The following is an 11,860-nucleotide window of genomic DNA, read 5'->3' as shown; positions in this document are numbered from 1 at the left end:
AAATGTTTTTTTATTAAATGTACTCATTTTAATTTTTTTTACTGGAAATTTATGCAACAAACCAAATGACCTGGTCCATAGTTGTAAAGTGTGAAAAATGTAGTATAAACAGATGGAATCCATTTAATAATAAGGTGACATCTGAAGGTAAATTGATATAGATTTTATCAGAGTATCAAATTAAAAAGAGGCTAATCTATATGCATGCTGCTCTTTGTATTTTGGGATAATTCCTTAAAACATTTCACCTTACACTTAATTATATACTGTCTTGAGATGATCACCTCAAATCCAAACAATATAATTTGTAATCAATACATCAAACTCAAGCAATAAAAGAGTTGCATAAAAAGTTAGAGCACAAAATCACTCAACCATAATGTAGATTTAAAAAAAATCTAAAAGTTCAAAGGAACTATTTAAGTTTAATTGAGACACACTGAGATAAAACAATCCTGAAAGATGGCAAAGAATCAGAGATTTGTTTTGAATAAGTTTATTTCTCAGTTGGAACAAATAGTCACATCTTTTTTCCTTCCATCTATTCTGAATGTCAACAGTTAAATTCACTGCAAGATTAAAAAGCTCACATTGTTGTAAAATTTCAGTTGCAGATCACAAATGGGTCAATTCTGGGTCACCATGCAACTACAAAAATAAAATAAAATAAAACAAAAACAAAACAAAAACATCCTGGAACATTACAATACTGATTTCTTATAAAAGAAATTAGAAATATTCAACAAAAATGACAAAAGTTTGATATTTTCACAAATATTGCCTTTGAGGTTTAAATAAAATAAAAAAAGAAAGAAAGAAAAGAAGAAATCCAAGTTTCTGTTGCATTGAGAGTGAAGACAGCACAAGCATTTGTTATTTGATTTAAGACTGGAACCAGCAAGGCCACCTGTTTGTCCCGAAAAAAAGCTACTTTACAAGTTCATCTTAAACATACTGGAACGCAGTCATGCATCAGAGCTGCTTATAGGAACGTCGCCACTTTTAGTCGAGCTTAGTGAATAGTAGTACCTTAAGTGGAAAACTTATTCCTAATGCAATATAAACCAAAGAAAAACAGCAGAAGTATGTACAGCTGATGTAACTGGACTGATTCAGCAGCTGGTCCAGATATATTCACATTAAAACGCTCTCAGGAAGGAAGGAGACCTCATTCTTGATATTCCTCCGCTCCTTCCTCGTCGCCATGGAATACCTCTTCTCCTTCGTCGTGCACTACGTATCCCTCATCCTCCTCTTCCTCGCCAATCTCGAAACCTTCTTCTGCTCCATGGTTTTCCTGCGTTTCCTCTTCCTGGTTCTCTTCCTCCAGCTGCTGCTGCTGCTGCTCTTCATCCTCCATCCTCTCCTCTTCCTCCCCCATCCTATTCTCTTCCTCCCCTGCAGCAGCAGCAGCTGCAGCTGCTGGTGGTTGTTCCCCCTCTCCTTTCTGAGCAGCTTCTCCTTCAGCCACAGACTCATCTTTGAGCTCGGGGTTTTCTGGCTGACCTTCAGCCGCCTCCCCGGTCTGCTCCAGCTCTGACACGTCCATTGCCATGGAGTCCTCCGGGTCGTGCTCATCTTGGTTCCCAGTGAACGGGTTCTCACCCTGGCAACGAGACAATACTTCAATGCACATTTACTACAACGGTAATGAGAAAATAAATTATAGTCACGATTACTTTATGAATAGGAAAAAAAAATTCATATTGAAATATTTCACATTTCAGTAATAGTGAAGAAAAAATAATGATTAACAGTTAATAAAACATATAAACAATAAAAAACAAAATAAAATAATGGAATATAAAAAGATGAAAAATTGTAAAACATAGTGGTACATAAACAAATCTAATAGTACCAAAAAAACAGTAAATAAAATGCTAAAGTAGTAAATAAAACAATTGTTAACATAATAGTTAACACAATAGTTAATTCAACAGCAAATAAGACATTAAAATTATAGTAAATAACATAACAGTAAATAAATCAAAAATAATACTTAAACAGAACAAGATGGTATATGAAAAATATAATAACAGAATTGCAAATATAAAATAGTAAAGGTGAATAAAATAGTAGTAAGTAAATAATTCTAAAAATAAATTGCAAAACAAAAAAATATAGTAAATAAAATATATAATAAAATAGTAGTAAAAAAATCAAAAAGAGAATAAATTCAATGTAAATATAAACATTATCCACATACCTTGAGGTAGCTCTCCAGTTTCTTCCCAATCAGTTTGTGGTTGAGGATGCTTCGAGCCACTGATAAACTGCCACGCTTCGCTTGCTCCATCATGCCCTTAAAAACAACGGTTTGACAGATTTTACACGGAGGGCAACAAGAACAAAGAGATTACATGACAAATATTAATAAGTCTCCACAGAACACTTGCAAATAAACCAAAAAAGTAAATCTAGAAAAATAAAAACTTTACAGAAGAAAATGGAACAAAAACAAAAATCTGAAGATCTTTAAAACTATTTTTTAATATGTTTTCCAATTTCCATTGGAGCTCAAGAAAGAAAAGTTTCGAATCAAGGTGTGAAACAACTGTAAATGATCAGATCAGGTTTCAGTGGAAGCGTACCTTCCGGTTGTAGTTGTGGTCTGGAGACTTGATGTGTTTCTGAATGAGGTGGGGCTGCATGGGAATGAAGAGGTCACAGGCTCCGCAGTGCGCCGCCTCCACCTTCCTCATGAAGTGCTCCATTCCAAGCTCTGAACCACAGGACAAAACATCAACACACACCGCTGCTGCGTTGTCGTTCTGATGCACAAAAGGCCGAAGGAAGTGCTTACCCCGGGTCAGATCCTGCTCTCTGTATATCTGGCAGATGGTGGCGCTGTGGTTCTCTAACTGGCCGACCCTCTCTGCCGTCTTCTTGAATTTGTTCTGCATGTATTCCTACAAAATGACACACATAAAACATTTTTTAATGAGGACTTTAAGGAAACGGATCAATAGGAACCCAGTTTACTTTTTAACTTCATGACCATGCGACACCACCTGCAGGAAGTCTGTGGTTGGTTTGGACAGCTGGTTGGAGAGGAACTTAAAGTGGTCCTTGTGAAAACGGCTTTCCAGATGAGCGTCCATTTCTTCCTTGTAGAAGGAGCGGAACTTGCAGACGGAACATGCAAACATCAATCTGCCGTGAGAGAGAGAGAAAATATCGACTCAAAACTAGTGATGTCAGGCAAAGCAAAACAAAAGGGACCATATAAACTTACCAGAAAGTGAAGAATTTTCAAACATTTCCAGTAAAGAAAAAGCCTATTTTGCTTACATAAAAGAGAATAAAGAAAAAGAAAGCAGATTCATTTATTTAAGCCTCGCCCCCTCACCTGTCCATGAAGCCTCTTCTCTTCCTTGCTTTTTGCTGCTTCTCCTGTCCCTGGGTCGGAGGCTTCTTCTTCTCCTCCTGTTTGGCCGTAGCTGATCAACAGTTCAGACGTAACACGAATTAAAACAGGTTCACACTTCAAAAATATAGATTCTGACAAAAATATTAAAAACTCATGTTGGGAATTACCAGTTTTCCCTTCTTCAGAGGGAGTCGCTTCCTGTATTAAAAAAAAAACCCAAATACATTTGATAAAATATCAAGTTTAGTTTGTGGCACACAGTAATTCCTAATTTTATGTGCAAGTGTTAAACTTTGTCTTAATGTCACAAGAACTAATATTTAATGTGCGCCAGTGAGAAATGCTGTGTTCGCACAGAACAGCTCAACTTTACAAGAAAAAAACATTAATCCACAGATGGCGGCATCCGTCTCTAATTTGATGTGCAGTGCTGTGTAGGGCTGTTGTAAACGAATATTTTAGTAATCGAGTAATCTATCGATTATTCTTACGATTAATCGAGTAATCGGATAAAAAAAATTATAAAATGAAATATTGGTAAATCTGGCATAATACCGGTGTTACTATCAGATATCAATATCAGTCCAATTTTCCATATTTGAGCATCCCTAACAGTTGCTTTTTTGTAGTTTAGAAAACTAACCTGTAACAATAATAGCTCACTTTATAAGTTAACCAGAAGAAAAGTTATAGAAAAATCTGAAATTATATTGAATTTAATAAAGAGGCAGGCTCACAAATATGCTTATAAAAAATGTCTACAATGCAGCTTTTAGTTTATGTATTCATCTTCAGTGAGTTTAATAGATTAATTAAACTCACCTTGCCACCTAACCTGTCACGCTTTGGGTTTGAAAATACGGGAAATGCCGCCTGGAGTGGGAGGAGAGGGCGAATGAACGAACGTAAGATGGGGTGGAGGAAATAGACCAGCGGACTGACGAACCGTTAGACCGGGGGACGAACACGGGGGGAAGCAATACGGATATTTACGACACCTTCACTGGTCACACTCAGAAACTCATCTACCAGCCATGTACGATGCGCTCCGCCACCCGTTTCTTCAGACCGGGATATGAAATTTATTGTGCGGTTCGTCGGTAAAGCTACATTTACACGGTAAGCATCAGCTACTCAGCCGCCCGCCCTGTTCAGTCTATCCGCTCACCTCAGCGCTCTTCCCGCCGTTCGCTTTCAACCAGCAGCCCCGGAGGAGAAATGCTGCCGTACTCCAGGCATTCCCCCAGTCATTTTAAGGATGCTTATTGGTTCCCCAAAAAACGATAAAAAGTCGGGCATTATCATCAATCAATAAAATCTCCACGGGCCAATCTTGAAGATTGGACTTTATGCCGCTGAGACTTAGCTTTTGTCAACAACTCAGAGGCGGAAGTGAGAGCTCCGCGCAACGCAAATGAAGTCCCGGCCGGAACACGGTGCGCTAACTAATAAAACATAAATTAACGAAGCTTCGAGGCAGGTAAATTTTCCTCGAGGAATTTTAGTAATCGAGGTACTCGAACCATTCGAGGAATCGTTTCAGCCCTAGTGCTGTGTGACGTCTTTGTTCTCATTCTGTGAATCCAGGTCACACTGGGGTCAAAGCGTTCACGCGGGGGTTGATTGCAGTCACAATAAACCGATAATAAATGAATAAAAATGGATTTCAGAAAAATAAATAAAAATGAAAAATAGGATTGAGCATCAAGACAAAAAGCTTTCCCTATTCACCTCAGTAGCAGCCTCCGGATTGTTGTCGTCACCTTCTGGTTTTGGTTCTTCTGTTTACAACAGAATAAATAAATGGGCACAGACAAATGAGACAAGACTGCAAAAACTTCTCTAAAACGTGTCATCATCATGTCTGGGATTTCTGAGGAGTTACCTTGCGTTCCCTCCGCCTCTTCGTCCTCCGTCTTGTTCATCTTCGACTCCGGCTCATCGCCTCCGGTCTTTCTCTTCTTCTGTCCGTCACGCTGCGGCTTCATCTGCTGCTGCGAAGCCAAATTACGACACGACAGGATAAAATAAAATCATTACACATTTCTAGGCTTTAACCCGCACTGCATTTCTGTTCTCGCCGTCTTGAGAATTCCTCACAGAAATGCAGCCGAGACATGCAAACTACACATCTGCGTTTTGAACTCGTCTGACTTTCAGTTTCTTTAGGCATGGGCCGGTTACTGGGGTCAAACAGTAACGAAAGATTCTCCGTTATAAAAGTTTCTACTGATTCAACTCCCTTTCATGCCAGAAAAAGTGACAGAAATGAACAGAATTTATGGAACAAAGAGCAGCACTTGCCTTATCATTTATTCAGCAGACATTTAAAGAAATATTCAAAGTAATATTAGATGCGTTTCTCTGACAAACATTTGTCGATATTCAGCTAATGCCGAAAATTTTTAATTGAGACGTTTCCATTAACAAGAAATGCAAATTAATAATAATAAAGGAATAAAAAAGTTCCACGTGATTAAGTTTGTTAATGTGGCAAGTCATAAAAATAATTATCACGACTTGTTTGATGCAAAAACAAGCGTTTCCGTTGCAGTTTTGATAAATACACCAATTTTGAGACAGCTGAGGAAAAAAAATTTAAGCATTTCCATTAAGAAAATTAATTTTTCCAATTCTGATTTACACAATTATACGGCCAATGAAAACACAGCTTATAGCTTATGACAGACTGGTAAATTTTCTAATTATGATTTAAGTAGAAATGTAAAAATGAAACAATGTGATAAATAATTGTGAGTTTTGGACTCAACACCATAAAAATCTTGCTCATTTGTGAGAAAATTCTAGATTTTTCCAGGCCCAAATTATTTCCCGGTCTTTGATTTAGGATAACTTTAAAGTGCAAATAAAAACATAAAAAAATGGTTTGATAAAAAGATATAAAACATGAAAGGAGAAACAACAGGATGAACAGAGATACAAAGAAAGATTGATGTATAATTTGATAAAAGATGGCTCAAGTATTCAAATATTTAGTGGACAAATGAGTACGGCAAGATGGAAGGACCAAGAAACGGACGTTTGAATAGCACTTTTTAGAGAGTAAAATGAATAGTTTGGAAATATAGCACCTTTTCTATAATTATCCGGACCTGGAAAATACACATGAAATTCCAAACTTTTCCAGGAACATTTCGCATACCGGCCCATGCCTACTCAGGAGTTCAAATTTATTTTATTTTCCCAATAACTTTCTAGTTTCCAGACGTTCATGAATTCCCCATTCCAGCTTAATTAGTGCAGTTCACCCACAACTTCAACTAGACAAGAAAAAAAAATAAAATAAAATAAAATAAAAAAAAGAGGCCTAGCTAGTAAGCAGTACTGTGTGAATTTGGCTGAAAACATTAAAATGCACTTTTTAACGAGACTGTAAATGTTTCTTTAAAATATTCAAGATAAAAATGGTATACATTTAAAAACAAATGAACAAAAAAAAATTGTAGTGGAAAAATAATCAACCTGTAGCTAATTAGAAAGCATTAAGCAGCTGGGACTAACTTGTTGCACTTCACTGGACTTTTCAGGCCACTTTAAAATCAAAAGTAGATGAATTTTAGAAGTGCAGACATTTCTTTGTCATTATTATTATTATTATTATTATTTGTGTTATATTTCACAAACTGCTGTAGTTGGAAAGCTAGCATGGATTAGCACGTTGGGCTAATGTTCCAGCTAAGAGTAAAAGAAGGAGGGAGTCAGAAAGGGCTCAGCATTCGCCCAGCGTCTGAGAGGTGGTGGGGTGGGAGGGGTTTTCATTTGGCTGGAGGTACTTACTTTGATGAGGGGTCTCTTGCGGCCTCGCTGGCGACCGCCTCGTGGACCCCCTCCAAAATGCCTCCCGGGAAAGTCCTGAGGCCCCGGAGCAGAGCCCTGGAAGCCACCGCTCTCGGGGTACATGCGGTTGGACAGGAGGGATGGGAGCTTGCCTCTACCACCTCCTGGAGAGTGGCCCCGGTGGGACTGGCCCCCGCCGCCGCTTCCCCGCAAACCCCCGCTTAGTGGGGTGGGGTCGGACCTGCGGCCGCCAAACCCTCCTGCGGCTCCTCGGGCCCCGGCGCTCCCGCCCCTTCTGGGGGAACGTCGGCCGGCTCCGACCCATCCGCCGCCTCCGGAGCCGCCTCCCTGGCCACCGGCGAAGGAGTCTCTCATATTCGGTCGCATTTTGGCGACGCCATAGGAGGAGGAGGAGGGGCTGTCAAAGCCTCCTCCTCCCCCGAGCCCAATTCCCCCTCCGAAGCCGGAGCCGCCTCGCTGACTCATCAGCATGCTGTCCCCAAAACCGTAGCTACCGCCGCCAGATCTGTAGAGATCTCGGGAGGAGGAGAGCCCGGAGGGGCGCGAGTCGAAAGACTCGTACTCGTCAAACCTGCAGGAAGGGAGGGAGGGAAGAGGGTTGATAGCACAGCAGAGAGCGAGACAGGCAGGGAGGGCAAGCCAGGATGGAGATTTCTCCACCTGCTCTTTCCTTCTGCTCCATCATCTTGCTTTCTCAGAGTGTCCTGTCACATCCAGATGTATCCAAAAAAAAATAAATAAATAAAATAACAAGAACCACATTAGATCAAAACGTGATGATCTGAAACTAGCGAGTTTTCAATTTGTGGTCAGCCTTTAGACTTTAAACTCTTGCAGAATAAAGAAATGCAATTTAGTTTGGGGTTTTTACTGGCTAAAGGCTGGGAAAGAAAACTCCATCGGCAATGTCTTCAGACAGGGGCAAGCAGTGAAACATCCTGAGATGTGAGCAGATTACACAGAACACCAAAGAAATGGGATGATATATTTATAATGTATTTAAAAAGGGGTTGTCATTCATAAATAATGTCTCAGTAAAGCGGTAAACTCATCGCTCTGGGTAACCTAAAGCCGGGACACAGGTTAGGTCACATGGAGGATGAGGGAAACAAACCAGAAAATAAAAATTGTCTGGGGAGAAACTCAAAGGAACGCCTGATTCAGATGAAGAGTTTTGTTTTTTTTAAACAAATTGAAAGATTTATATTTCCACTTCCAACAAAAGCCGATGGCAGTACACAAAGACAAGTGTTTAAAGCTGTTTTTTTAATCAATAAAGTTCAAATCAAATAAAAAAAAAGATACAGGATCTTCCTGTCAATGTTTCAAGTGGCACTAGGAAACTTAATGTTTTGTAAACCAGCCAGAGCAAATTTTACCCCATGAATATTGACAGACAGCTCAATAAACTGGACTGGAAATAAGCTCATTTCAGGAAATTCATTCACAAAGTTAAACACTACCACACAGTAACATCCCCTCACTGTGTGTGTAATCACTTAAATTCCAAGAAAATTATCACCGTTACTTCTGTGCATTCCTTTCATTTTGGGACTTTTTTCTTCCACTCAACCTTTTCATGTTTTTTAAAACCCTGTGGAGAATATCAGTGACCGTCTACTGGACATATATTAAATTAGAAAACTATCCCCATGTTTGTAAAGGTCATAACACAACATTTTTGCCTTAACATCCATTTACTGATGTTGGGGAATATTCAGATATTTGGTTCTTAATTTATCAAAAACTTTGCTTCTCATTAATTTTCACAATAACTTTGAAGAAATTTGTATTAATATGAGTTACGTCAACATTTTATTTGTCTTTGGGATTTTTTTAAAACTTAAAATAAACTAAAGCTTACCTTATGTGTGTAATCAAAATACTGAGTTTAAATGAATAATGGAAATAAATTCTAATTTATCAAGATGAACTCATAAGTAGGTATCCGTCAAACCATTCCTATGTTGTGCATTACAATATATACTGTAGTATTTAACCTAAAATAAATTAACTAAAAAGAAAAACAATGTTACCTGTCTCCTCGAGGCCCCCTAAACCCCCCTTCTAACTGCGTGAGCATGTCCAGGCGCTGGTTAATCTTGGCAATGACTGCGTCTGCGTGCGTGCCAGAGGATGAGAGCATAGATCCTCCTGACGGCCCTCGCTTCATATGGCCGCCGCCACTGCCTCCACCTCCGTATCCTCCAGCTCCGGAGTCTTTATAACTTCCTCCTGCTCCTCCTCCATACATGTCAAAACCACCAGAACCTTCAAAAGTGAAAGGAAACAAGAACAAGAATCATCCCTTAATATCAAAGATTGGCTTGGACATTTTATTTTAAAGAGGCAGTGTGATGCATTTCCCAGGCACATTGTGCTATAATATAGCACTATCAAGTAACTATGTTAACTTTAGTTAATATAAAAATGCTGCATAAATCAAATTTGACCTTGTAATTTAATGCCTTGAAATTGGGCCTCTGTCTCTTTAAGAAACTCCTACTTTATGAAGCCATCACAACATGGCTCCTCCATTAACCCTTTAACATCATTTTTACCAGCATTAAGCTGAGAAGTAGCTCATATGAAGAGCTCAGCAGATGAGCAACTCAACCAGGTGTTTGCTAATTGCTGCTGGCTAGTCTGAAGGAGCTGAGTGAGGGAGTTGCGACAGAGAGAGGCGCTATGCAATGTGGAAGCTCGGCTTGTAAACTGCAGCTCAGCAGAGGAGCTTTGTCCTCGGAGGCGGGGCTAGGTCCATCCAGGTGTTTTGCACAGCTGAACGGTTGCCACGGGAGACTTAAGGATTTCTCAAACATGCATCAAAGAATCAAGGGAACACTCCAGGTACGTTTTGATGAGGGAGTTATAACATTATAACATGATGTAAAGCTCAAAAAAGTCGGTTTTACATAACACTGCCCCTGTAATAATCATTTCACTTTGCTTCAACAGTTTACCGTTCTTAAGTTTTAAACTAATTTTGAGTCACAGTGCTAAATGTTTCTGTTTAAAGCATCGAATCAGTTAAGCTTCTCTTCAGTTCTGGTAAACATGAATTAGTTTAAAGCATATTGCACAACACTCTATACTGCCCAACTGTACTCTTCTTACACGCACAGTAGCATGCATTAGTTGCGCGTTAAATATGCTTAAGCAATGAGAATGTGTAACAATTCACTTCAGACAGCTAGTATGGTTAGTTTGATTATCAACTTCCTCACCTCTGTTTCCTGAGCTTCCACCTCCCCAACTGGAATAACCTGCAAAAAAAAAAAAAAAAAAAAAAAGAAAAAGAAAAAGAAAAAAAGAAAAGAAATGCGTATGTATGAGGAAACCAACAAAATACACATACCTTGGTTTACTTAGACTGGTTTGTAAAATATTGTTGCACAAAAAGGAAGGGAAATAAAGAAAAATATTAAATTTCATAATAACCGTCATCAAATGGTGGACCAATACGTGACCAGCACAAGAGCCCTAACAAGTATTTTGACCAGACGATACATTTAAATTTCACTTGTGCACTGAGGCGGCCATTTTAACATTCAGTGTTTAAACTTAGGCTTTTTAAATGCCAGGTCCAGTCTAAATATTGAACACTATAATCCTCACACAGCACCACTATATTATTCACATCTAAAAAAATAAATAAATAACAGCAAAGCAGAACCATGATCACTAACCACAACGGTGCAGTAACGTTCATGGTAGCGAAAAGGCCTACGGTAGAGCTAGCAACATATCGTTTAAATTAAAACTGCCTACTTAATTATGGACAATAGAACGCCAAACAACGTCCGTTAGCAACATTTAACTTCTTTGTTTAAAGCTACAGCTAGTGGGCCTGGCTAGCTTAGCTGGGAAGCTACAAATGTGCATAACCACAGCTAGCACAATGCAGCCGTTTTCCATTCGGTAACACAGAGAGCTACTTTTATTTATTTATTTTTTTAAGAACAAAAGTACAACAAAATCTGTGGATATTTACCAGAACTGTAACCTCTGTTGTCCATGGTATTTTTAGTCCACCGCTTAAAAAGCGCAGTTGAAACCAACGGCCCAATGTGAGTAAGCTAAAGCAAACTGACCGGAGCTGCTGCTCCACACAGAACAGGATGTGAGTCCAACCACGTGACCAACCAGGCCCGAAGAGGGGTATTATGTAAAGTCGACGATTGTTTGCTTTGTTTTGTTTTTTAATATTATGTTATACTGTTATTCCCTCATCAAAGACATACCTGGAGCACTTCTTTGTGCATTTTATGCAAATTTGAGGAATCCTTGAATTTCCCATGGCAGCCGTTAAGGGGTGCCTAAACGCTTATTGACACAAAGGACTGCCTATTTACGCAAAGCTCCTCGTCAGCATCGTTGCAAACTTATATTCAAGAGAGAGTACAACAAGAAGGAAATGTTCTGAAGACTGTATTGTAGTTCTTAGCTTCGCCACTAGGTGGCGCGACTGTTTTGCGAGTAATATTTTGTTCAAAATGCTGTTAAAGAAGCAGTGCAGATCAGCAGAAGTTGTGTTCGTAGGTAGTTTTGTGGTTCTATGAGAGTGTGCGTCCATAAGACTGGTAAGTTATAGTCTATGTATGTTTAAGTAGGATAATATGTGTATTTATTACCCTGGACATTTTCTGTTTGCTCATTGTTTTTTAGAAC

The 11,860-nt window shown here is 39.1% G+C and overlaps 1 protein-coding gene across 1 annotated transcript; it reads right to left on the bottom strand.

Annotated features, from left to right (window-relative positions):
- Positions 1-480: 480 nt before the first annotated feature.
- On the bottom strand, positions 481-11,337 carry akap8l (A-kinase anchoring protein 8 like). The gene is made up of 13 exons (XM_014976736.2): positions 11,184-11,337; positions 10,417-10,455; positions 9,226-9,460; positions 7,169-7,760; positions 5,256-5,364; positions 5,102-5,151; positions 3,538-3,568; positions 3,350-3,440; positions 3,012-3,153; positions 2,804-2,909; positions 2,592-2,722; positions 2,207-2,302; positions 481-1,606 (listed from the first exon to the last, which is right to left on the bottom strand). The coding sequence occupies exons 1-13, from the start codon at positions 11,206-11,208 to the stop codon at positions 1,169-1,171; spliced, it is 2,085 nt and encodes a 694-aa protein (XP_014832222.2). The 5' UTR covers positions 11,209-11,337; the 3' UTR covers positions 481-1,168.
- Between the last annotated feature and the right edge of the window lie 523 nt (positions 11,338-11,860).

Source organism: Poecilia mexicana, unplaced genomic scaffold, assembly GCF_051168715.1.
Source record: "Poecilia mexicana isolate PSO_F unplaced genomic scaffold, ASM5116871v1 scaffold_2, whole genome shotgun sequence".
NCBI lineage: Eukaryota > Metazoa > Chordata > Actinopteri > Cyprinodontiformes > Poeciliidae > Poecilia > Poecilia mexicana.
This window is presented reverse-complemented; position numbering and strand designations above follow the sequence as displayed.